This window comes from Falco peregrinus, chromosome 7 (genome assembly GCF_023634155.1).
Source record: "Falco peregrinus isolate bFalPer1 chromosome 7, bFalPer1.pri, whole genome shotgun sequence".
Lineage (NCBI taxonomy): Eukaryota > Metazoa > Chordata > Aves > Falconiformes > Falconidae > Falco > Falco peregrinus.
Window position 1 is genome coordinate 54,730,438 of NC_073727.1, and position 24,528 is coordinate 54,754,965.

A 24,528-nucleotide genomic window follows, 5' to 3' on the forward strand; every position below is an offset into this window, starting at 1 on the left:
CCGGCCCGCCCCCCGCGGCCAGGCGGTGCGAGGCTGGGCCGGGCCGGGAGGCGGGGCCGGGAGGTGGCCGGCATAGCCGAGCACCGCGCTCCGCTGTACGGCTGCGGGGACCGCCTTGCCAGAGCCGGGCCGAGCTGCCGGGCGGGGGAGGCTGCTGGCTGTGGCGGGGAGGAGAAGGAGCGGGCGGGCCGCTGGGGGAGGTGAGGAATATCGGTGCGGGCGGGGATGCGCAGAGAGCCGGCGGTCGCTTGGTGCGGCGGGTGGTAGCGCGGGGGAAGCGCCGCGGCGGCGGGTTTGGGCGCTCTACTCTAGTCCCCCTGCCCTACCGCGCTGGCGGCTGCCGGCGGAGGATCCTCCGCAGCGTCTCCTCGCCCCCCCGCCGCCTGCCCAGAGGGGCTGGGGCCGGCCGCCGTGTTTCCCCGAGCATCCCGGCCTGCCTGCAGGGCTGTGGCCGTGACACCTGCCTCGGGCAGCTCGGCCTCTGCCGGGCCGGGGCGGGCGGGAGGCCGTGCAGCGAGGCCCGGAGGGGCTGCCCGTGAGGCGGCTGGGGCTCGGTGGCCGGGGTGTGAGGTGGCTGTAGGCTGGGGCATGAGGCAGCTGGGGTGCGGTGGCCGAGGGCCGGGGCATGAGGTGACCAGGGCGCGGTGGCCGAGGGCCAGGGTGTAGGGTGGCTGGGGTGCAGTGGCCAAGGGCTGGGGCGTAGTGGCCGAGGGCCAGGGCGTGAGGTGGCCGGGGTGCGGTGACCAGTGCGTGTCTTTGCTGCTTTTGCTTTTCTAGGTCCGCTGGGGAAAGCGTCAGCCATCTCTTGCACCACAGGCAGCTGCCCAGATGGTCCAGGAGGCTTAGGGTCTTAGCGCATCTTATGAGGCACATTGTCATCTCCCTTCCATTAGTAAGTGTTGCCTGGCAGTGGACGTGCGGTTCAGAACGCTAAAGAATGAGCAGCTCATGGCGGTTGCTTAAGGGATTGAGGTGGGTTGTGCTGGAGCTTGAGGAGAGCCAGGCAGGTGGTGAAGTTGATTGGGAAGTATCTCGAGTGCTCTCTTGCTGTGTACTTAAACTTATCCCTGACAGACATTTACTTAATTGGCTCTTACAGGTTATGAAATTAATGGAGTGCCTTCTCCTCCTGTCCAAGGTAACCTGCTTCAATGCTTAGTTTGTTAGAATTTTTCCTTAATAGCTGACGTAAATCTCCTTTGTTGAAACTAAGCTGATTATTATCTTACGCTATGCAGAGTAGGTGTGAACAATGGCTCAGTGTTCTCTTGTCAGCAGACTGGTGGGTGTCTGCAAGTTTTCACTCACAGTCTTCTCCAAAGTGAGTGAACCCACTTCCCATGTTTCTCTGGTCCCTGAGCTCTGTTAAGCATTTCTGTCATCCTTGGACTCTTAAATGCAGGACTAGGTGCAGTACTCCAGTCAAGATACTGTTAGCTCTGAGGAAGTGGGGTAATTACCTTCCTTGTGTATGGCATCCCTCTTAAAAACATTCCAGAATGATACTGTCTTATTTGGCAGCATTCTCACATTACTGAAATACTCCATTTATGATCCACTGCAAGCCAGATCCTTTTTTGCTATACTGCTACCCAGGGGATTACTCCTGGAGAGGTACCCATGTTGCGAGTTTCTTTTTTCTGTACTAAGTATTTTACTTTGCACTTGTTAGTTCGAGAAGAAGTTATCTTGATCATTATAACGTAACTTTTTCTACCTAATTTTAGTCTCTGAAATCTGCTCTTTCAATTCTCTTCCTCCAAGTTTGGGGTCATCCACAAACAGTTAATTAAACTATTGAGTGGTGCCAGGCCCTGCACATTATGATAAACTTTTCCAGTTTGACAATTTGACTTTCTCAAACACTTTCTTCTTGGTTTTCATGTTTCCTGCTAATCCTGCAACTTGTTCTGTGCCATAGTGTTGCAGCTGAGCCATATCTTATGGAGAATCCTAAGTGAGGAATCCATCAATTCCTTTGAATTGGCTTCTGTGCACACTGTAGGGGTTGCTCACAGCTCAGCAACTGGAAATATGTGTAAAATCCTGAACCCTTCTGAAGTTTCAGTGCCTTGCATATGGCTTCTGGATGTCCCAGACACCTGGTTACAGGTTACAGAGAGTAATGATTGCTGCCAGTTTCCTATTCTCCCTCTTGAAGCTGTTATGTGATGTAGAGACAACTGGAAAAGGCTTCTCTTGAGACAACAAGCAAATCCCATAACTGTTTTTTAAAAATAGCAGAATGAAGGTTTTATGTGGTTTTATTTCCTACCTGTAAAACAGTATTTTTTAGTTTGTAGGACACTGAAAGTAAGTACTCCTAAAGCAATATCCAAATGGTAAAAATGTGTCCAGAATTACTGCAGATACATTTTTAATTCCTTTTTTTTAAATATATGTATATTTTTGGATGGATATTCAGGTACGTGGAAATGCCAGTCTGCAGGTATAGTCAGCTGCCAACTGCTTTCATCCTTTCTACCCAATAAACAGTAGTGAGCTACAAGGTGCTTTGCGAACTTTGACAAAAAGGTGCTGAATCACTTAGGAAAAGAAAAAAAGGTGATCGCTGCATTAGAGGATGTTGAAGATAGTGAGTCATTCATGTGCTCTCATAGTGTAGCTCATGCCTGAGGTAGATGAGCCTGTCACCTCCTATGTTCTAAGTTCTTTTAAATTCTTTTCTCATTTATTTCCTCAGAAAAATCTGCTTTGGTCCTAACTTTCTTCAAAATTGCATTTGCGTTTTTAGAGAGCTTTCTGGAATAACCTTACAAATGCTGTTCTCACCCACTTAATTCAGGATCAGATTTATAGATAATATGTTAATGCTTGGTTATACTTGTAAGGGATTACTTTATCTGATCACGAATGGTCCGTCAAGCTGAGAGTGAGAGGCAGTATTTTGAAATTTTTTAATACTGAACTCATTTGAAAATATTCTGAGAAGCAGCAAACTGTTGATTAGAATGAAAGAACTGGTCTTGTGATGAAAATCCATCAGACTAAGCCTATGTAAACAGGAAAGTTTCTTTCTCTTAAAATTGCATTTCACTCTGGAAATATCATAAAAAATTCTAGGTTTGGGGATTAGGCATTAGGTGAACATTATGTATATGTTGACTTCACTGGAAGGAAGAGTCCAGCATTGGCAGGGTCATAAGCTTAATAATTGTACAGGTATTGTTCTCTCTCTTCTACAATAATTTTTTTTTCTTTTCATTCTAATTTGTTTAGATGTCTCGTGTTAAAAAGTCATGGAGCTAGGAAAGGCGAAGCTTCTGAGAACTGGCCTTAATGCCTTATACCAAGCAATTCACCCTGTGCATGGTATTGCCTGGACAGATGGGAAACAGGTGATACTAACTTCTTTACATCTTCATAATGGAGAACCAAAATTTGGCGACTCGAGTGTTGTCGGTCAGTTTGAACATGTCCATGGACTCTACTGGGGCCCGTGTCCCCCTGATGCCCCAGCTCTGCTTGCTGTTCAACATAAAAAGCATATCACCATTTGGCAGCTCTGTTTTAATGTTACAGAAAGAAATAAGCTCTTAGTTTCTCAGATATGCGACATCAGCGAGCCTTTTCCAGTGCTCCCCCAAGGCTGCGTGTGGCATCCGAAGAAGGAGATCTTGGCTGTGCTCACTACACGGGATGCCTCTGTCTTACACTCTGTTCATCTCAACAACTCCAGAATTAAAGCAGATATTAAAGGCAGTGGTCTCATCCACTGTGCTTGTTGGACAAAGGAAGGCAATCGCTTTGTAGTGGGAGTAGGCAGTGCCCTTCATTCTTATATTTGGGATGATGTTCAGAAAACATTGACTGCTTGTTCTTTTTGCCCAATCTTTGATGTGGGAGGCTACATCTGTGCTTTGGAAGCTACTCTGAATTTCCAAGTTGCGGTTGCCACTGAGCTTCCTCTAGACAAGATCTGTGGCTTAAATGCTGGTGTTGCGTTTGAAGTTCCAGCAAGCATTGAAACAGAGTCCTTCCCCTCGCAGTCCAGCTTATGCGGTGAGGAAGAGTATGCCATGGACGGGGGGAAAAAGGCAGTGGACTGTGAGAAGCCCTTGTCTGTTGTTACATCTCCTGTGGATCTAACTCACATACTTTCTAGCAAGCAGGGTGCTGATTCCAGTTCTCTTCTTCATCTGAGGCCCAAAGACTACCTAACGGGAAGTGGGCAAGATTCTTCACATCTCATCTTGGTGACTTTTGAAAGAAAGGTTACCTCTACCAAAAAAGTTAGCATCCCGGGCATTCTGGTTCCTGATATAATGGCTTTTGACCCCAAAACGCAAACTGTGTCAGTTGCCTCCAATACTTGTAACATTATTTTAGTCTATTCACTGACTTCATCCAATTTACCCAATATTCAACAAATTCAGCTAGAGAAAAATGAGAAGCCAAAGGGTTTGTGCTTCTTGACCAATAAATTGTTACTGATACTGGTTGGAAGACAAAAATTCACTGACCCTGCATTTCTTCCCTCTTCAAGATCAGACAAATATATGATCCGATTGATGATTAAGGAACTAATATTTGAAATGGGTCCTTCACCGTCTGCATCAGTTAATGGGAGCTCCAACTTGAACCTTTCAAACATATCTCATGAATACTCTACAGATGTTCACCCTCTCAGCTGCGGGCTCTTGATACCAGATCGTGCTGCCGTTCAATCCCCTACCAGCAGAAGAAAGCTCATTGAAGAAATTAAGAGTCCTGTTTATGAACAAAGCTTGTTGTTGAACATGAATGACCTTAAAGATAAGAAGATTTCTGTGAGTTTCCCACAAGCTGCTGAGTCTCTTGATGCTGAACCAGTTAATCGGACTGTGGCACAGTGTGCCACATCACTGGCATTTTCTAACAAGCCAACGTCTCCAAAAAAGCAGGCAGATGCAGCTTCCAAAATACCAAATTCTTACAAGAATAACCTATTAAGTGAAAAGGAGGCAAGTTACTTTACAAAAAATATAGAAAAACTGTCTGATAACTTCACAGAATTACAGCATCATCTCTGTGAATTAACTGAGCTGCTAAAATCTGGGAAGAGAAATCTTCCAGTGTACCCATCTTCTCAGGAACCCACTTTTATTAACATCACCTGCCAGGTAATTTTAGTATTAGAAGCCTTAATGATAAAATCTGTTTGTGGATGTGTGTTCTTTGTACAGATTTAAAACATGGACTCTTGTCAGATTGTTGTGCACCGGAAGGGTGACATTCTGTGAATGTTTAGTACGTGCAAATTCGATACATAGGAATGATCTCACTGCATGCAGGTGAAACCAATAGGAGTCTTACTTACACTTACTTAGGCTTTATGTAAGCCTGGCTTGTTTTTGTTGTCCTTCCCTACTCTTCCTGTAATTGTATCTCAGTCCCTATTTACAGTTCTTTTAGAACTACATATTTGTATTTTTCTCTGAGGGAGATAAATTGAGGGAAATATTTTAAAAAAAATTTTCAGCTAAACTAATGTATCTAGATTTATTGCCGTTGTGGATGGATGCTGTGGTAGTGCTTTCAGTCTTGCACAGCTGTCTGTACGAATGGTAAAAACAGCATTTAGGGAAAAAAAAGGCTGTTGCTATGTAATGGTCAATAGGATTAGATTTCCATCCTGTTCCTGCAGGTTGGACTAACGTTAGAAGTCCCGTTACTCTGCAGGCTTTTAGTGTTTTTAAAGCGATGTAATACTCAGGAATGTGTAGCTCCCTGTCCCCACCTCGTGCTGGGCTGAACTCTTGGCTCTGACTCCCACAGCCATACCTTCTCCTTCTGCACAGAGGCTGCTGGGGCTCCAGAGGACCCTCGCCTGACAGTTCAGTTGCAGAATTAAAGACTTGTATGAAGTTCTGGGAAGGTTATGTTTATCCTAGGCAACTTCTGAAGCCGCCTGTTTAGAAATCTAGACCAGTGAAAATTTCCAGGTGTGGGAATTGGTATGAAGCTCCCAGCCTCCTGGGAGGACAACTGAAATAATGGACATGGAAAAAAGAAAAAAAACCAACAAAAAAGCTTTGGCTCTGAAACTGAAATGTTGCTAATTAGTATTGAGAGCACCATCTGATAAGGAAAGAGATCCTTAGGACCTTAAAAGATAATTCCATTAACATAGCTTAAAAATGGATTTAAAAACAAATTTCACGTGAAAGACACTTTATTGGCTGAAAGAAGGCACTTCCAAATCTCATGCTAGAGAGTGTAAGTTACCTGATTATCAAAACATGGCATAAATCTACTAGGTGTCTTCTAGAATTCAGATTAATAAACCTTAGTCAATATCAAAAGTAATTTAAACTGCCATTTTCCTTATAGCAAGTTCTTATTTTTCAGCTTTGTTATTGCAAAAAAAATATTCTCTTCTTCTGTAGCATTGAACTCTTAGGTCCTAGATCATACACTCTTACTCTCTTCACTGTTTTCCATTGTAAGCATTGAATAATAACAATTTAATTTCTCTAGCACTCTTAAATCTTAAATGTATATGGGGCGTTACTCTGAAAGTTGCTCTTAGCAAGTCTGGTGTCTTATCTGAGGTGTTTGTTTAGAAGCCTGCTTTAATTTGAGATAGCACAAATTTTTGTTATGTTTTTATATTCAGCTGTCTTTTTACATATAGTTTGAAACAGAGTTAAATATTGTCTTGTCTTGGTATTCCAAGAGCTAGATTAACTACCCTTGCGTGGGGGTGCTTCGCAAATTAAGGTAATGCTACAATTTTACCTATTTTGATCACCGATGATTTATGGTAAGAAAAGCTTTGGAATTAAAGTGACGTGACGTTGGGAAGTCTGGCAGAAAATGCTGTGGTTTAACTATTCAGAAATCCTTAACAGGCAAACAGGGATCCTCACCTCGTGGGCTGAGCCCTGATTGTTTCGCTACTGCCCAGGTTACTAGCTGTATTTTAGAAAATGTTGAGGAAACCCAACATGGCCCAAATAAGCAGTGCCTTTGAGAGGGCAGAGTTTATTGGTGCAGGGGGCAGAGAGCATGTGTGCACCTCCAACCTCCCCTCTACCGTACACCCTCCTCGCGGGTGGATGGGTCCCTCCACAGCATGGAAAAGGAGCGAGAATTTACTTCATCCTGTTTTTGTCACGACCCAGAGACGTTATCAAGGCTTCCCTGGGAAGCGACATGGTTGCGTGAGTTTTATCCTGTGCAGAGAGAGTTTGTAGTTTTGGTAACAAATGATCTTTTGCAGATTTAAAAAATGCTTTGCTCTGCCACTTGGGGGTTATTCTTTGAAGATGCTTTTTGGATTTCAAGGCTTGGGTCAGGGATGGTCGGAGGTGAGACAAACAAGCCCTTCTGATTTGTTAGTCTATTCCTCGTCCCAAACTTTCGTGGGCAGGAGTTCTCACCTCTTCTTAAGTTGTGGATCGGGGTGGGGAGGATGGAAAACCTTTACAGGCTCCCCAGGAAAATGTCCCTCACAGGTGGTAGGATGAGTCTCAGGATTTCACCGTGGATGAAGCTCGTGGTTTCTCCAGCAGCAGCGTATGTATGATTTGCTCTCCTGTTACTCTGACATACGCTGGATTAGCACAGTTACTTGCTGCTATCACTTACAGACCGTTACTTTGAGAGCTGAGACTTCAGAGTATAAATCTTGCAAATGGTTCTGAATGAATGTAGCATTTGACTTTCTGTAAATGATGTGGTTGAAGGCCTGTCTGCGATACTGTTTTGATTAATGCTATTTTGACATCTCTGCTTAAATATACAGCATGGTATCTAAGATTGTTTCTTGAATTTACAGAAGCAGCTTTCCAGAAGTGATTCAGATGAAAGACGAGCTGTTATTCTTTGTGGTGGTAAACTCCGTCTAAATATAGTCCAGCAGATATTCAATCTCTCTCTTGTAGAAATGCAACATGGTACGTTGTAATTATCCAATAATACAAACACTTTAAACACATGCAACATTCTCGGTGAGCATAATCCCACCTGGGAGAAAACCAAATAAAAAATAATGAAAGATTGTTAATAAAAGTTTGCTAATCTGTTTTATAACATAAAGGTTATTCTCTGGGCTTTTACTGAGAAAAATCTCTACATTATAAAAGAAATGAGCAAACTTTTACATATTGATACCCCCCGTATCAAGTTGCTAGTTATACAGGAAAATTACTGTCACCCAGTATTTTACTTATATTTTCAGCTATTCTAAACAGAGAAGTCTGAGTGATGAGGAGGTTAGAGTTGACTGGTGGTTTTGGAATAAAGGTTTCTATATTTTAATCTGTAGTTCCAACATCTGGTCTCCTTCAAGAAATGCTACAGTTTTTTATAAACACAAAAGTAGCCCTGTAAATTTTACCAGTGCATTTCGCTTCAGTTTTTGCTGTGAAGAAAACTACCTGCCATACTGCTGTCATCTCCACTGTTACCTGCTTATCCTATGCGCATCCTGTGTGTCAATTCTAAGGGTCTTACTTTTGGCAAAGGTAGAAAACGTACTTTTGGGGTATGATCTCTCGCTACTACAGATACCCTCTGTACTATATTCCAGTTACTGGCCTACTGTGTCTGCTGCCTGCCTGCTTGCAGATTTCTGAGTAACTATCCCAAAGCTTTAAGGCTGCTGTTTTTACCACTGTGCAAGTTTCATTTTTCTTTAAGTAGTTGTTGGAATATGTTTAGTATTCCAATACCTAGATAAAGCTGTACTTGGGTAATTCACTAGCAACTGAATCTTGTAAATGTTCTTGCCACTATCTTAGGTTAGTTGAGCAGTTTTTCTATTGCAGGCTCAGTTACCTGCATTGAAACACAGTGACTTTTTGAATTTAATTTTAATTTAATGTTGTGGCACAGCCCACAAACGTGTGATATACCCAGTGACAACAGCAGGCAGTTTGGTAGAAAGTGATCTCTTAATTTTTCAGACTGGAATTTTATTTTGAGCTATAGGATTTCAACAACTTTTCTTTCTGGCAAGAAAAATATCCCCATTACCTGCATTAGTTTCGACTTCTCATTTTTAGCTTAAAAATGTAAACTTGACAGAATTGGTTGCCTGGGAATGAGTAATCATCATGTATATGACTAGCCTTACTAGATAAATTTTTAAAGCAAACAGTGTTATAATAGGTTTATTTATTAATTTTACAAATATTACTAGATAAATGGGCAAAGTAGGAGTGGTATTTTCAAAATCTTAAATTGTATTTATTTTGAAGTTTGGTCCAAATGAGATATTAAGCCAAAAAATTAAAGGGTTGCATGCTTTTAGGCTACAGTCTTCTCATGACCTTACTTGTGACATGAAGTTACATAATGTAAATTTACAAACAGCTGGAAATGTTTTCTCTGAATTCCCTCACAAGCTCTATTTTATTTCTTCATCAACTTAATGAATACAAGTACAGAGATTTTCTCATTTATATGAATTGGTAGAAGTCAGTGTTTTGGTTTCGGTAAACGACTTCAAATTGTAAAAATAATGCTAATGGTGATGTGAAGTCAAACAGCAAATGGGCCTGAGACATGGGGTTTGTATAGCATAGTAGAGTGTTTCTTCCTTATATTTACTGGAATTAATTATATTGAAATTACATAATAGAAGCAGTTTCTAAATTGTTTTTATGACATTAATTTGTCATTGAATTTAATAAATTTCTGCTTTTTACAGTATCTGCACAGTTTAAGCACTGTGAAGTAGCTTATGAATATCTAATTAAAAACAAGTCTGGATGCTTATGAATTCTGTTCAGAATTTCAACCCTCCTTCTTTGAAGCACACATTTATTATAGTCTCATCCCCCAGTGGCAGAACTGGTCAGAAAGCTGTTTTGCATAGTTATCTGTCCTTTATTTTTAAGATTATACAACCTATATCTCCTCATACTTTTTTTTTTTTTGCTAGAAAAACTGTGAACACGCAGAAGCATTTAACTTCAATTTTAGGGAAATGTTTAGTGTCTTAAACATATCTAATTACAGGAAATCTGATAAACAGACATTTATGTATCTTCACAGGTTCATCTTGGATTGTTCTCACAGCAGACAGCGATGGCTTTGTTCCATTAATGTTTACATCCACGCAGGAGATAGTCGTAAGAGATGCCAGTATGAAAGGCCACAGTGCTCTTTCTTCCAAAACCTTGGACATCATCAGTTCTACAGAAGGGTGTAGACCCACATCTTCTGAATGTCTGGATATCACGAGTTCTTTGGAAGTTCTCAGAGACTGCTCCTCTAAGACTTTAGGTGGCACCAGTCCTTCAGAACAGCCCAGCAGTAAAATGTAAATTTTGACAGTGATTTTGTACTGCCTGTCTTATGATGGGAGACTTTTAAATTTACTGTGTAGGTCTGCAAATTCTAAACAAGTCTGTCTCAACTATTGGAGTTTCATAATTTTTTTTGTTACATATCACTGCAAATTATTTCATCCTTGGAAATTAACTTTTTTTTTTATACTGAGCAGTGTTTTTTAAATATGCCTCTTGTGGTATAGACCAGGTCTTTGTATCAGTGGTTGAAAACCGGTGTTCTTACAAGCTTCCAAGCTAAAATTTCCATCTCTGTCTTTAATATGTTGGTGGTTTTAGATGATACTAAACTTGCATAATAAAGGAATCCTAGAAAACACTGCTTTGTCCCCCATTTCCTCACTTCTGTCAAAGCCTGAAATAATATGCTGTTGTTATTTAGAAACAGTACCTGCGGAAGCGTGGGTGTTTTTACAGTGGTGTTACTGAGGATGTCAGCACTACTTTAGGTACCTGGAACCTGGGACAAAGTATGATTGTGTGGGGTATGCGTAGTGCGTAGAAGCCAGACGCTTTCCCCTCCTGCACCCACCAGTAATGTCTCTCTGTGATTTCTGTGGCTTTCTGCTCTCTGTGGCTGTCCCATGCCATGTTTTGTGGTGGGTTGAGCCCAGCTGGCAGCTGAGCCCCAACCCAGCTGCTCACTCGTTCCCCAGTGCAGGACAGGGAGGGAATTGGAAGAGCAAAAGCAGGAACAACTCCTGGGTTGAGATAAGGACAGTTTAATAGTAAATCAGAAGCTTGTGTGGGAAAGCGAAGCAAAATGAGGAGTTTATTCAGTACATTCTATCAGTTCAGCAGCTTAGGGGAAGGGAAGGCTTCATTGTGTGTAATGGTTACTTGGGAAAACAAGTGCCATAACGCTGAATGCCCTCCCCTTTCCCACAACATACTGCTGAGGAGGGTGCTGTATGGCATGGGATATCCCTCTGGGGACAGCTGTCCCAGCTGGGTCCCCTCCCACCTCCTCGTGCACCCCCAGCCTGCTCGCCAGCAGGACAGAGCAGGAAAAGAGAAAGCCTTGGCGCTGTGCCAGCACTGCTCAGCCACAGCCAAACCATCGGTGTGTTGCCAGCGCTGCTTTGGTCACAGATCCAATGTACCCAACAGGCCACAATGAAGAAGACAAACTCCATCCCAGCCAGACCCAGTACGTGGCTATAGGCATAAAATTACATCAGTTACATTTGAATAACTAGATGAGCAAGTTAATACTTCTAAACGTGTCTTGTTTCCCTGTTACCTTTGAAACAATACTGTTAGTATTAACAACATTGCCTTAAATACCTCTGCTTTAATTTTCAAAGCTAATACCTGCTGAACAGGCAGAGGGGATGTCTGATAACCCATCACCTTGAGAACACCCAACCTAAAGGCTGACAGAAGAATATGTTCTATGGGCTTTGTACTGAAAGAGAGAAACTGCAAAGGTGAAATGTCAAAAACAGCACAAGTTTATGTAGCATGGATTGCAGCACTGAGGAAAAGACAGTAATCCAAGATTGCCACCCATAAAATTAAAGCGTGATAACATTAAGCAGTTTATCAAGCTTTCACAGTGGCACTTACTGCGTGAGAAGGAATGAAGTGACTAGATTATAGAATTGGAGCTGCTGTCTCAGGACTAATATAATCTCTTTTTTTTTTTTTAATCGCCTGTTTGGAAATTTGGCCACTGTCAGAAGATCATCTGTCCACAAAATACAGTATTAAACATACAACATTAGCAAAAGCTGCAAAGAACACTCAGTGTTGTGTGGTGTAACTAGAAGTTAACGGCTTTGGATGAACAGGAGAGAAGGAAAACAGGTAAATAACTTGGTGATCATGGACTTCAACCTGTACATGAAGTGTGTGTCTGTTCTCAGTAACTGCCACTGTTGTTTAATTGGGAGGTGGTCAGCGATCACCGTTACTCCTACCAGAAGCCATTGCATTCAGAACCTCAGTGCTGGAGGCATGTTCAAAGCACCCAGGCTGGGTACTGGGGATGGTCCATGTTTCTTCTCAGCCACCTGACGGTCCTTTTCTGCACCAGTTCCTGGTTTCATCATCCCACTAACCCACAGGAGAGGGTTAGGGCTGAGTGCTCTTGGCTCTGCAGGAAACCTCTGCCACCTGCACTGGCCCGTTCACCTTGAGAGCATGCCTTGAACTGCACATGCCTCAAATGCTGCTCCTATAATTTCATTATGCAGCCAAACAGTGTCTAAAAATTAGCGGCTTATTTTGGAATTATTACCTATTTGTATAATTTCTAGACCGACGAAAGACAGCATCTCCCACCAGAAGTGTGCTCAGTCTCAGGTTCCACCTCCCCAGGTGGGCACCGGGAGCTACATGCGTGCAGGGCACTGCCGTGTCCGGCAGCTAGAGGAGACACAGCAAGTAGAAGTCATCCACTGAAACCTGGTAATAGATTGGTCAAGGGATTACGTTAGTTCTCCACAATGTGTTATGTGCATGTGGACAAACACTGCATTTGAAATATAAGCCTAGGAATCTTAGAACAATTAAATCCTCACATTAAGAGAATTGCTTATTTCTAATCAAGAAGTCATTTCTAAACCTATGGGCTGGTCTGCACCAAAGCTGAAAATTACACAAACAGCTGGATAGCTGAAGATGTATCAAGCATAATACTAATGGTAACCAAACTTTCCTTTTCAATGCTGAAAACTTTGGAGAGGGACATGCGAGCAGTTGGAAGTCACCATGGTGTAACACAGGGTGCTGAGTCCAGGAGCTAGCAGAATCTGCCACTGAGGACGTTGGTGTCTTGCTAAGATACCACTGGTAAATTAAGTACTTCTCCTATTTCAGCTGAACTGTAATACGGGTTAATAATAACCTTTTGTATAGGTTATGTGAAGCATAATGCTACAAGTGTATTACCCCGTATTATTTATTAATATATTTAGTGGGATAACCAGCTTACTACTTCTAGACAGTTCATCAAAAGGCTTAGAAAAGATTACACTAACCATCCCCCCTCCCCCAAACTTTAGAGATTTTCAACTTTGTTTCAATTAACACCTCTCATTTGAAAAAAAAAAAAAAAAAAAAAAAAGAGAGAGAAAAAGAGTGAAGAAACTAGTGCAAAATTGATTAGAGCCATTATTGTACTCATGTGCAGTGTTACTTACTGTCAGGACAACTTCAGGCTCACTCCTGCTGTACAAAAGCATGACTTCTGGGAGATGCATTTGAAGGGGAGTTCCTAATTCACCTGGGTTTAAGTCTTTTTCTGAGTTTAGTTTCTGTTGCAGCCAATTTCCCCGCATCCACTGTAGCTGTAGGTGCTACAAGTTGATACTGTGATGGTGAGGAATGGTGTGGCTGAGGTTCCTGAGCTTGGGGATGGGGACACATATGACATGGGAGATAAAAAGCCCTTGCTGCAATTTCCTTGATCTTGAAGGGATGTCGTTACACTCAGGTTTATGTCCAGAAATGCACAGCTAATGGTTTTCAAAATCTCTTTGATTAAATGTTATTACAAAAAAAAAAAATCTTATTTTCATGTGTTCTCTTTTCATTTAATTTTCTTTTACTGAAACTTCTGATGGTTCTTGATTGAACGTGGATTTTCTTCAAATCCATACAAAGAAAGCCTGTGCCTTCAGTGCCTTTGAAAAAGATAAAACCTTAAATGAATCTTTTTCATCTCAAAGTAGAGGCTTCTATTCTATTTAAAATGTCCCCAAATTTTTAAAGATGAATTAACATTCATAAACGAGGTAATAATGCAAATGTTCTTTTATCTGTTGCATTCTTTAGGTCTAAAAGCAACCACTAAAAGAACTTGCAACGTGATTCTATCATTTAAACCTTATTAAAATAAAAAAGTACAACAAAACTACTGTTTCAATGTCACAAAAATGAATTAGCCTGGGATAATGTGAGTTTCTTCATAAGCGCATTTTCAGCTGTACACATCGCTATGCTGGTTGTACACTAATATGGTCATTATATATAATGTGTCGAATTGTCATGTGTAGTTAACTTCTTACTTCTATCTTCCAATAAATCTTCTAATTACAGGTATTATCCATATGCTCCATGAAACGTATCTGGAATGTCTTTCAGCATTATCGTGTTCTTCATACGTTTACCGTTCCTAACCCTGCCACAGTAGCACTGAGCTGGCAGAGGATGGGCTCCACAGGGCCTGAGCGATTGGTCCTTCCTCACCATCTACAGCAGAGAGCAGCAAAAACGAGGACAAAGCTGAAGGGCATAGCTGAAATTCATAGTCTTGTCTAACATCATTTGAGATAAGAAATAAATCAGGAAATAAGGTTTACTTCTGCTTCCCCACTTCTAGAGCAAATATTCACGTTACCCTGCCATCCAACAGCACTGCTGCTCCAAAAACGTCTCCAAAATGATATTGAGGACCCACCTTTCCGGCAGAGCACCACAGCTCTGGGCCCATCCTCCCTCCGTCGTTTGCTCAGCTCTCTGTCGTGCCAGTTCGTGTCTTCAGAGGCTGTAGATTCTCAGGTGCAACACAGCAAAAAGTCTCCTCCTCTGCCTCAGGGACAGAGACACATGCTGCTGCTTTGTCTGTTGAATGAAGCTTCCCCATGAGTTACCATCTGTTTTACGCGGCAGATTTGGTGCTTAATGATGTGAAAGCTATCTGTTTTCATACTTTCAAGCCTATAACACATAGACATTTTTGTAACCATAATACCTAGCAAGAGTACTGAGGATCTGAACTGTGGTTTTGCAGAGAGTTAAGGTAAAAAACCCAAATCATTCAGTGCAGCGCAAGGAACTTGTGATCTCAAAACCTGCAGGAAAATAAAACTCACTCCCTCACCTGCCAGTTGTGTGAGTCCAACTGACCTTTCCAACAATCAGTCTGGAAGCTTTCTGAATGAAAAGGCTCTATTGTAACACTTTGAGCCTGGTTTTTATGTAACTACAACATGAAATTCACACAAGGGATGTGATTGACCACTACACACTAGACTGCTACTGGCTGTACCCTACTGCATGAGACCTTGAACTAACTTGCCCTCTCTTCCTCATCTTCAAAGAGCTGGACAACAAATACCAGGTCTCAAAGGACCTGAGTTTCCCTTAAGGAAACTGCTCCTCTCAGGAAGATCGATTTAATTTTGTATTTTCTATCTAAAGCCCAGAAAGGCATGTAGAAAAGGACATGAAGAAGTGATATTTGGGAACAAACTACAAACCCAATAAAGCAGGGTTTGGCTTTAAAGTATTGTCTGCTTCAATTATTTTACTTGGAATGCAGAAGGTGAACAGAGACAACAGGATGTAGCAGGGATTGATTCTAGCAGCAATTCTTATAAAGCACAGGAATGACTTAAGGAATTAGTACTTAAATCTACAGAGCTCTTCCTGAAAACCCAGTGACCTGACACCAAAGGTCCCAGCCCTCAGGACTCCCCAGGGACGGATGTCCGAGGTGACATTCACCTATTAAAGTGGGGGACTCAGCACAAGAGATCTAATCCACCTAAGCTGTGTCAGGTCACCATGCCCAGGGGCAGACAAGGTACTTTAAGGCAGGAGAACATGGTTAGCGGGAGAGACTGCCGGTGGCAGTGGCTAAAAGCAGCCCCTCCTTCAGTGCCTGGTGGGGCACGGCCGCTCGCCTACGTGGTTAGCTGTAAGGCTGATCTCCGGCAGTAACGCTCAGGAAGGCGGTGAAACCTTGGAAGGTTTCAACATTATTTTTAGGCAGAAACTACAAGGGGGATGCAAGTAGCTCAGCTACTGACTATACCGCAATCAGCAGCCTTCCAGGTGGGTGAGTGCTGGCCATTAGGTACTCGGCTGGTTTAATCCAACCTCCAGCATTCTTAGGACTGTATTTGGGTATTACCTGAATGAGAACCCCTGGGGATGGAACCTGGCCCTTGTTATTGCCAATCAGTGCAAGGCAGGAGGTTTACATTAGATTAGCGTTTAATCTGAATAGTTGTCAATATAAGAATCTGCTTCTTTCAGCCATGTGTTCTGAACATAGATAAGGCATACACATCATTTGGAACTGACAAGGAGACACAAAGTTCATTCATTTTACAGCACCAACACTGAGTCCTAAAAAAAGAAAATTACAGAAAGCCTTACTCTGCACTTACGTTGCCATCCTTTTTACTTACAAAAATAAATTCATTTTCTTAACAAAAGTACAACTGTGATAATCAAATAAAATAATGAGATTTTCAAAATATAAAAATACTCTGCTACATTTCATCTACAGAAGCTTTCTATTTTATTTTGGCAGTTCCCATTATTGCTACCATGTGCAAAGTGAGGACTGAGCACCTCTCTGTCAGATAGGTCTCTCTGGAGAAGAGGAAAACAGTTTACAACCAACTAAGTTTAACTTGCAAGAGACTGAATTCAGATTGGGTATTTAGAGATAGTACCTTAAGCCACATTCAAATTACTGAAATCAACCACAGCCAGCAGTTTCTGCCACCCTGTTATCACTATGCCAAGTCCTGGGCTTATGTAAACTGACACGGATCCACTGTCTTGTAGCTACAGATTTATAGCAGCTGAAAATGTAACCCATTAAAAAACATTATCAGCCTTTACTGGGAATTCTGCTTGTTTTTAAAGACGACTATTCAGAAATATACAAGTATTACAGAATAAATCAAACCCCCAAATCTGTTTTCTGTGACGTTTTGAAGCTATGTGATCTTAGTACATAACTTACCTACTTCAGAGTGCAATAAACCTGTTATTTCAAATTCCATCAGACTCAAAATTGTAAACAGGCTCATGGTTTTTATTGTTGTAAACGCATATGCCCCAGGCATACAAATCTTAATTCATCCAAAAATTGAAACAAAAAAAACCCCACCCCAGCCTTCAGATGTCAATTCAACGGAAGTTTTAAACATAGTTAACTCTTACCCACACGCTCTCAAAATATAACCTTAGAAGTTCACTCATGATTAAGCATTTTGCTGAATTAGGACAGTTCATTAGGCCTTAGACTTCAAACTTGGCTGAAAAGGTTTCAATATTAAACGTGTTGAGACACTTCAGTGGAGGCAACTGATTTTACTTCACAGTGTGTTTCACTAAAAGCTTTCCCAGTTTCCAGTCCCAGCATTGAGTCTCTTCCCAGATGGCCCTTGAGCGAATTACTTGTGGTTACTGCCTCTGGCGACACCTACGGCAAGTGCCCACAAACAGCCACAAGCCAGCCCTCCAAAGGCACTTCTAGTACAAAATAAAGGCACCCTCCCACATATCCATGCGGTGAAGCCAGTGGGCTGTAAATTTGTGTCTTGTCTGGCAGTATGCTAATTTCTTCAAGGCAAACAAGCCTTCCAGCTCTTGGATTCATCACTCTCTCCTTCAGATTTAGATACATCTTCAGAGTCCAGTCATTTTAGCTGGAGCCTGGAGCCAACCTCTGGAGGTCTCTGTATCTCCACTGGCTACAGAAGCCCAGAATGGCCAGGTAAGTGCTCCACAAAGTGCCTGAGGTTAGGTGTGTCTTTCATCCACAAAATGTTTTCAGCAGTGTGAATCTATTGTAGAAATGAGGCTTCAAGTCAATGTATCTAAAGCATGATGACATCCCTGAATGAAAAAAAATCACCTTTTAAAAGTAGCCTTATTGTTACAAAACACTGTGTGCAAGCTGAGATTAACAGCCATGCCATGGTATTTTGTGAGGTGGAGAGTCTACACCACATGAGAAATGGGTGAGCACCATGATGACTTAAAGGACAAAATTTACAGAGATTTGAATGGCATAGTCTAATTTTTGGAAGACACTACTGATTTTGGGTATCCTGAGTTGATATGTATTGATGTTGAAAATATTAAGTACTCATTCTCTGACAAAGATCGGTTTACAGGTTCCAGAAGCAAGAAACTCCAGTAATAGGAAATGTAAGGTTCTGTTTCATATAAAATAGATAAATCTCAAACATCAAAATCTCTTTCAGAAAAATTCTTCGTGAGAAAATCCTCAAAAGATGTCTGCATCATTGATTTGGTTCATTTCAAAAAAAGTAAATTCTAACTTTATATAGTATACTTCAGGATTCCCAAGTGCTTTCCAAACACACTACTGTGCAATTTATAGGTAGAGATTATGTTCAAAATCCATCCCCAGCCTCTAAGAGTGAAATAGATCACATGAATTAAAATTTGGGAGATGCATTACAATTACACTTTTTTCCCTTGACCTACAAGTCCATAGAATCTCCTGTTGCAATGAGATCACAGCTTTCTGTTAATCACTGAAAAGCAAACAAAAAAACTTCACGCCTTCAATATTCCTGAACATTTCTAATGTCTTTTTTTGGCACAGTGCATGAAGTTAGATATCTATTTTGCAGGGCAGTATCCTCTCTTGATTTCATTACTGACTGGGTCAGAATCATCCTTTATCCTTTTTGATAAAATGCGAGCAGAGAAATGACCTGGAAGACTTTTACAGAGTTTGTGCGTGGGATGTGAGACTGTTTGCAAAGTCTTTGTACTCAGAGCTTTCAGACCGTGGTGTCCTTTTTGTGGTCATCTAAGTTCTCTGTGCTTTGATGGCTCCTTCTGTTAAAAGCAGAACAAATGATACGTGAACAGACTTCTGGCTTTTATTGTTAACTAATCAAGCCCCAGTTTGGCAATCTCAAATGACTGAGAACCACCAGCAAGATGTGGTTGTTACGGACAGTGACTAAAGCACCAAAACAGAGGGCCTAGTCCCATTTTATATTGTTTAGCCTGTCCCCTCTGGTCTGCAGCTGCCACTCCAGAAAGCAGCTGGTGCACAAGAGGCCTGCAGCATATCTGCCAACCCCATGCAGGTATCTTAGATACCCTTAGGGCAATGAATTGGTACCAGATACACATGCTTAGGCCCTGGAATTGACTCCTTAGGATAGAAATCAGTTTCCGATTCCAGTAACTTCAGATAAATAAGTAAATAAATAAAAAAAAGGCAGTAACAACATATTTTGATATTTAATCCATCAGTCTGCTAGGATAGACTGTTTTTACGTATGTCCTCAGTATACCAATGCTTCATTTGACAGAGGTGGATGATTTTGAGCTAGGCAAGATTTTCTTTGGAGAGAGAGGAAAGGGGAGGAAGGGAGAGTAATAGGGTAAAAAGGGAAAGAACGGCTCAAAGCTGTCCTTTCTTTTTCTCCCACGAGCTTTCCTGCCTACGCCTATAAATGGTTTGGATGTTTCTTATATGCCATAAACACCAAAAATGCAGTCAAGAATCCCATTTTCTTCTATAGACAGCTAAATTGTAACTATTCACATTTTCTCCAGAAATTTAAACTAAACAATGTTCTTCATTTCTGACTTGAACACTGTACTACAATAGTGCTTTGTGCGCCACCCCAGCAAAAAAGTAAAATATAGCAGCTGATACATCTAATAAATGATCCTCCAAGCAGGTATTATTACACTACAGAAATTAGATGCTGGAGCATTCAACTAATAACTCACCTAAAAGAGTGTTGTTTTGTTGTTATAGGGAATATAGAGGTGTACATTGGTAGCTAGTATTTTTTTGCCCACTATGATGAAGACCTGCTGTGGCGATGGTACTGCTGTTTGCTACCAGTTCAAACCTACCTTAACAATTCAAGCGCAAGCTTTGTTTCTTTCCGACTTTCTTCAGTGATTGGGTAGAAAAGAAGTACAAACAAACCTACAAGGATGAGGATGGCAGGGACTGCTCCAATGAGGATTTTCAGTGTAAGGATCACATCGTTGGATTGTCTGCATATCCCTGGCTTGTATCCAGTAAACCTAAACAAATGGAAATCACAGTGGTGTGTGTATGTCCAAAGCTAAAAGGCATTTCATCTGAAGGCTCCCTTCCTTCTTTCCCCCAACACTCTTCAAGTCTTCTCTTCCTTTTTCCTATACCTCTCTTTTCCTTCCCCCCACTACATGTTTCAAATCTTGTTTTTTGAATCCCATTTTTGTGCTCAATTTCAGATAACTACATTACCTCTATATTTTATTATTCTATGACATTTAAATACTAACAGAAGCATAGAATCCCATGTAAGGAAATGGATCTGTTAAGTGTTTCATGTGTTTCCTATTAATATTCAGCAAAGTATTTAGGCTTTGCTTTAAAAGTATGCAAGTAATCTGACCAACTTCAACAGCAATAATTAACTTTAATTTGAATACACACTTACGCACTCTTCTCAAGGTAGACAAATTTACTTAAGTGCTTAGAGTTAGGTACACACTTACAGTTCATTGATTGAGGGCTTCCATGCAGTCCTACAACTGCTGATATATTCAAATTCCCATTCCCAATTTGTAGAATGGATTTATTTTCCTCTGAGCATGCACCTATGAAAGCTACAGCTCATCTGGCATCACTCTGTCTTCTGTGTTCTCCCACAAACACCTGCCTTGGCAAATTGCTGGGAGCTAACTGGAATGCAATTGAAAAGGGGCTAATTGGTGAACAGTGATTTGTTTGAAGGTGTTAGCAAGTAAGCATCTGAAATTCCTAAGCGCTAAACAATCAGCCAAGCACTGCCTGTTATTTAGCAGTTTCAGCTGAAGGCCCTGAAGCAAAACATTCTGGTTACCAAAACCTAACTGGGAGCTAGGGACTAGACAGTATTTCAGACAGGTTCCCTTCTAAGTGTTTATAGTGTGCTTGTGTGCTGTAGCAGCTACCGGTAAAGGCCCTTTCTGCTAGGTCACACACAAACGCAGGGCAGGAGATGGCTGACCAGTTTCTCAATCTGACTGTCTAATCAGGACAGACAAGGCAAAAGTGGAAGGAGAACACAAAGCATCTTCCAAATTGACATGGTCCAGGTGACATGCAGAGCTGCGAGACTGTTCCTGACTCTGATCAGTGTCCGGTTCCCCAAAACCCTGCAGGAATTGGTGATCCTTTTATTCTGAACCGGCCACTAGGCACCCCTGAAAGCACGGCAATGTGTAAAGCCTTACGAGCTCAAATAGGTAGTCTAACCCATATGCAACAGGGAATGCACAAAGCAGCTGTCTCACTTACGGGGGACCTTCATTTGCTGAGCTTTCATGTTTAGGTCTTTATTCATATAAGCCACAAATATTCACATAAGTGATTTGGAAAGAGGAAAATCTAAAGGGAAGTCAAGTCTTTCTGAACTGAAACATGTTAGGGCAGGGGACTTAATGCTCAGTGGTCTGGCCTAGATAATAGCAATCCTGTCTTTAGTGGTCAGCCAAAGTGGAGCTGCTAGAACTTTCAGACTCAGGGTAAAAGGACAATTAACTGCAGGGTAAAGGCAGAGTAACCTCAGAATGCTTTCAGAGTAGATCCACCAAGTGGAAACACAATGTTACTTACTCCAGTCCTGCTGCAGAAATTCCTAAGCCAATTCCTGCTGACATCTTGGTAAAGAAAACATAAGAAGAATAGAAAATGGTTTCATGTCCTTTTCCATGAGGATTCTGCAGGCGAAAGTTATCAACAACATCAGGCAGCATTGACCTAGAGATGAGCAAGATAAAAGAAAAATTCAAGCCAAAATATCTCCTCAAAATCCAAACTTACTGAAAGAGCACACCCCTCCTCCTTTTTAAGATGTGATTGATGCCATCGTGCACATGAAAGGATCCAGTTCCAAAAGTCCTACTGCTAGACAGGAGGGCAAAAATCTGTGTAAGAAATGCATGGCCACATATTACAAAGTAGAAAACCACTGAAAAACTATCAAACACTTTCTGGGAGGCAAGAGAATTCTTTAGACTGACTGTCATTCCAATCAGAAGTTGCAATATTAAAAAAAGAACAATGAAAGAACCCATGTTTCTTAAGATTTCAAGGGACTCTGAACAGTTTCACTCTGAAATGACTCTTTTGACAAGCTAACAAAATTTTCAGAAACCAATGAGGCCTATTCTCTTTCTACTTCAAAGAGAATGAGTTTGGTAAAGGAAAATCAGAACAGAAGCTGCTCAAATGTCAATTGTGAATTGACATTTTATTTCTAATATATGTCATGTTGGAAAAAAGGGCTTCTCACCCTCGGTGCAGAAAAGTTTATGCAGTCTGACAGCTTATTTCAAGCTATGTTTCCATGATCTCTTGGAGTTTTCAGGGCATTGTACAAATGAGTAATGCAAAACAGCTCTCCCAGCAATGTTCTTGCTTTCTGGTCAATTTGACCTGAATAACAATTATTTCATCTGGAGAGGAAACATCCCATCTTGCTCATCCTTGAGTAGTTTTTTCCCCACATATTTTCAATCCTCACAAGCAAAGGACCTCGTATTCTCATTTTCTTTTAATCATATCCTTGTGTTATTTGAACTATAACAGAGGACCGCTCAAGCAGGGATACAATTTGGCATATGTTTCCTCTGCTGCGTTCTTAATTGCTCAGCACTAATTGATTTATCTAATTTCATTTCATCATTACTGTAGTTCTGTTAGAAACTAAACCTAAGCAACTGATTTCCTGTTATCACAAGTTCTATAGCTACTTGGATTATTGATTCACCTGCATACTGTTACGCCTAAAGAACAGCTACAGTTACAGTAGATACAATCTGTTAACAGTAGGGCAACCAAAGTCACATCATTGAACACAGCATCTATTATTAAAGCAGAAAAAGATTTTTGGGAGAAGTGACTATTGCCAAATTCTGCCTCTTCTGGAGGCAAAGTCCATGCAGTAGTACATACCTGTAACATAGACATATACCCCTTCCCACCTCAAATGTAAAATTCTCCTACCATGGCAACAGAAGAGATGCTGCAATGCTCAGACCAGAGATGAAGGCCACAATGTAAGCCAGGATCAGGTTTGGAATGGTCACTAGCATGACTGTAAAAGGAATCATCCACTGAGGAAGAAGAAAACAGTACATCTAACTTACAGTATGCACTGCTCAACGGTATACAGATTGTTCCATTAAAATATAAGATTTTGTTATGAAACAGTTCATGCACAGCAATGCCTAACACTTCAGTATTTTGGTGAAATGGCATTTCCAAAGAGCTCTGAGCCCATTTGTATTTATCTGTCCAGAAGAATCAGAGAAAAAAAGAAGCCGCCATGGTAGCGGTCTTGTCTGTTAGCAGTATTAGGATGGTAACTGCGCTAGTAAATCGAATAGTCCCCAAGAGCCTATTTCAAGTCATGAGGTCAGCTGGCAGACCCTGGCCACATTCATACTGCCAAACATTCAGAGGCTCCAAAAGAAGTGTGGCCATATAAATACTTTTTGTGAAAAGCCCTTAAGCAGGCTAATTCCTAAACTGTGCCCAGATACTTCTTGGGAGATTGCTAATCAGCTTGCTGCTAAGATTTCTCTGCCAGTTTAGTGACAGAGATGACCAAACACCAGTTTCTATTCTATGCCAGTGGAACTATTTAATTTACTATTAGAGACAAAGCCTTAGAAACATCATCACACTGCATTTCAAGGGGAGGGTAAGGGTTTCAATGATCATTTGAAACTAAATATTCCATTTCACAGATCATCTTGAGTCTTCAGTGAAGTAGAGTTGGCTTACAACTTCATTTCCAATGACCACTTTAAAGCAATCTAGGTACTCAGCAATAACTAAAGCCAAGAAGGCGGTGTGGTTTACTCCCATTCCACACAGCCAGATACGCTCGTGACATTGCAAAAGCCAGTAAGGCTACCTTCAAAACCAAACTAATTTGGGATGCTCAGGATTTGTTTTCTGCGAGTACTTAAAAGCACCAGATTTCCACAACTTCAACTTGAAGCAATGGGCTTACAGGATTGAAAATCCACTATTCTATATGCTGATTGAATGCATACAGCCCAGCTGTTCTGTACCCATCACATGCTCCATCTCCCACGCCTGTGAACCATGGGCACAGCACATGTAGAATCCAGAACCAGGGGCTTATCTACAGGGCTTTTTAATGATGGGGGATTAGTTTAACATTAAGTGTTTCAATCCCCTATACTTGCAGCTTGGAAGCTGAGGGTATGAGAAGAGCTTTCACAGAGAGTGATTCCCTTAAGCACTGCTATTTACAGTTCTGTATGATAAGTGTTTCTGGGAGTCCTGGAGTCTAATCCATTATGTCTATGTTTTAAATGCATTTCCCATCTAAAGCATTTGCTCCTAACCTAAGGAGGCAGAAAATAACCTTTCCTGACTGCAAGTTCCCAGCACAGACAGATAATCCTTGCATTAGCTTAATGTTGTGGCAAAATCGTTATTTCACCACAAGAGAGCACTCCA

At 41.4% G+C, this 24,528-nt stretch overlaps 2 protein-coding genes across 5 annotated transcripts in view; one reads left to right on the forward strand and one right to left on the reverse strand.

Annotated features, from left to right (window-relative positions):
* Positions 1–530: 530 nt before the first annotated feature.
* Positions 531–10,620, forward strand: LOC101923977 (WD repeat and coiled-coil-containing protein). 3 transcript variants are annotated; one of them, XM_027777507.2, is made up of 5 exons: positions 531–892; positions 1,100–1,138; positions 3,241–5,123; positions 7,784–7,901; positions 10,006–10,620. In XM_027777507.2, exons 3-5 carry the CDS (start codon positions 3,261–3,263, stop codon positions 10,275–10,277), a joined length of 2,253 nt encoding a protein of 750 aa, XP_027633308.2. In that variant the 5' UTR covers positions 531–892; positions 1,100–1,138; positions 3,241–3,260; the 3' UTR covers positions 10,278–10,620. The 3 variants fall into 3 exon arrangements, with proteins under 3 accessions (XP_027633308.2, XP_005230950.2, XP_055665598.1); XM_005230893.3 differs by lacking the exon at positions 1,100–1,138 and having other exon boundaries at positions 532–892; XM_055809623.1 differs by lacking the exon at positions 1,100–1,138 and having other exon boundaries at positions 861–972.
* Positions 10,621–17,061: 6,441 nt separating this feature from the next.
* Positions 17,062–24,528, reverse strand: part of MFSD2B (MFSD2 lysolipid transporter B, sphingolipid) — a 38,258-nt gene continuing 30,791 nt past the window's right edge. The window contains exons 11-14 of one of the 2 annotated variants that reach the window (XM_055809628.1): positions 23,038–23,147; positions 21,646–21,789; positions 19,984–20,084; positions 17,062–18,866 (exon numbers count right to left, since the gene is read on the reverse strand). In XM_055809628.1, coding sequence (XP_055665603.1) covers positions 18,838–18,866; positions 19,984–20,084; positions 21,646–21,789; positions 23,038–23,147 — 384 coding nt within the window. In that variant the 3' untranslated portion in view covers positions 17,062–18,837. Of the gene's footprint in view, positions 18,867–19,907; positions 20,085–21,645; positions 21,790–23,037; positions 23,148–24,528 lie in introns of both variants that reach the window. The other variant, XM_005230894.4, reaches the window with a different exon arrangement.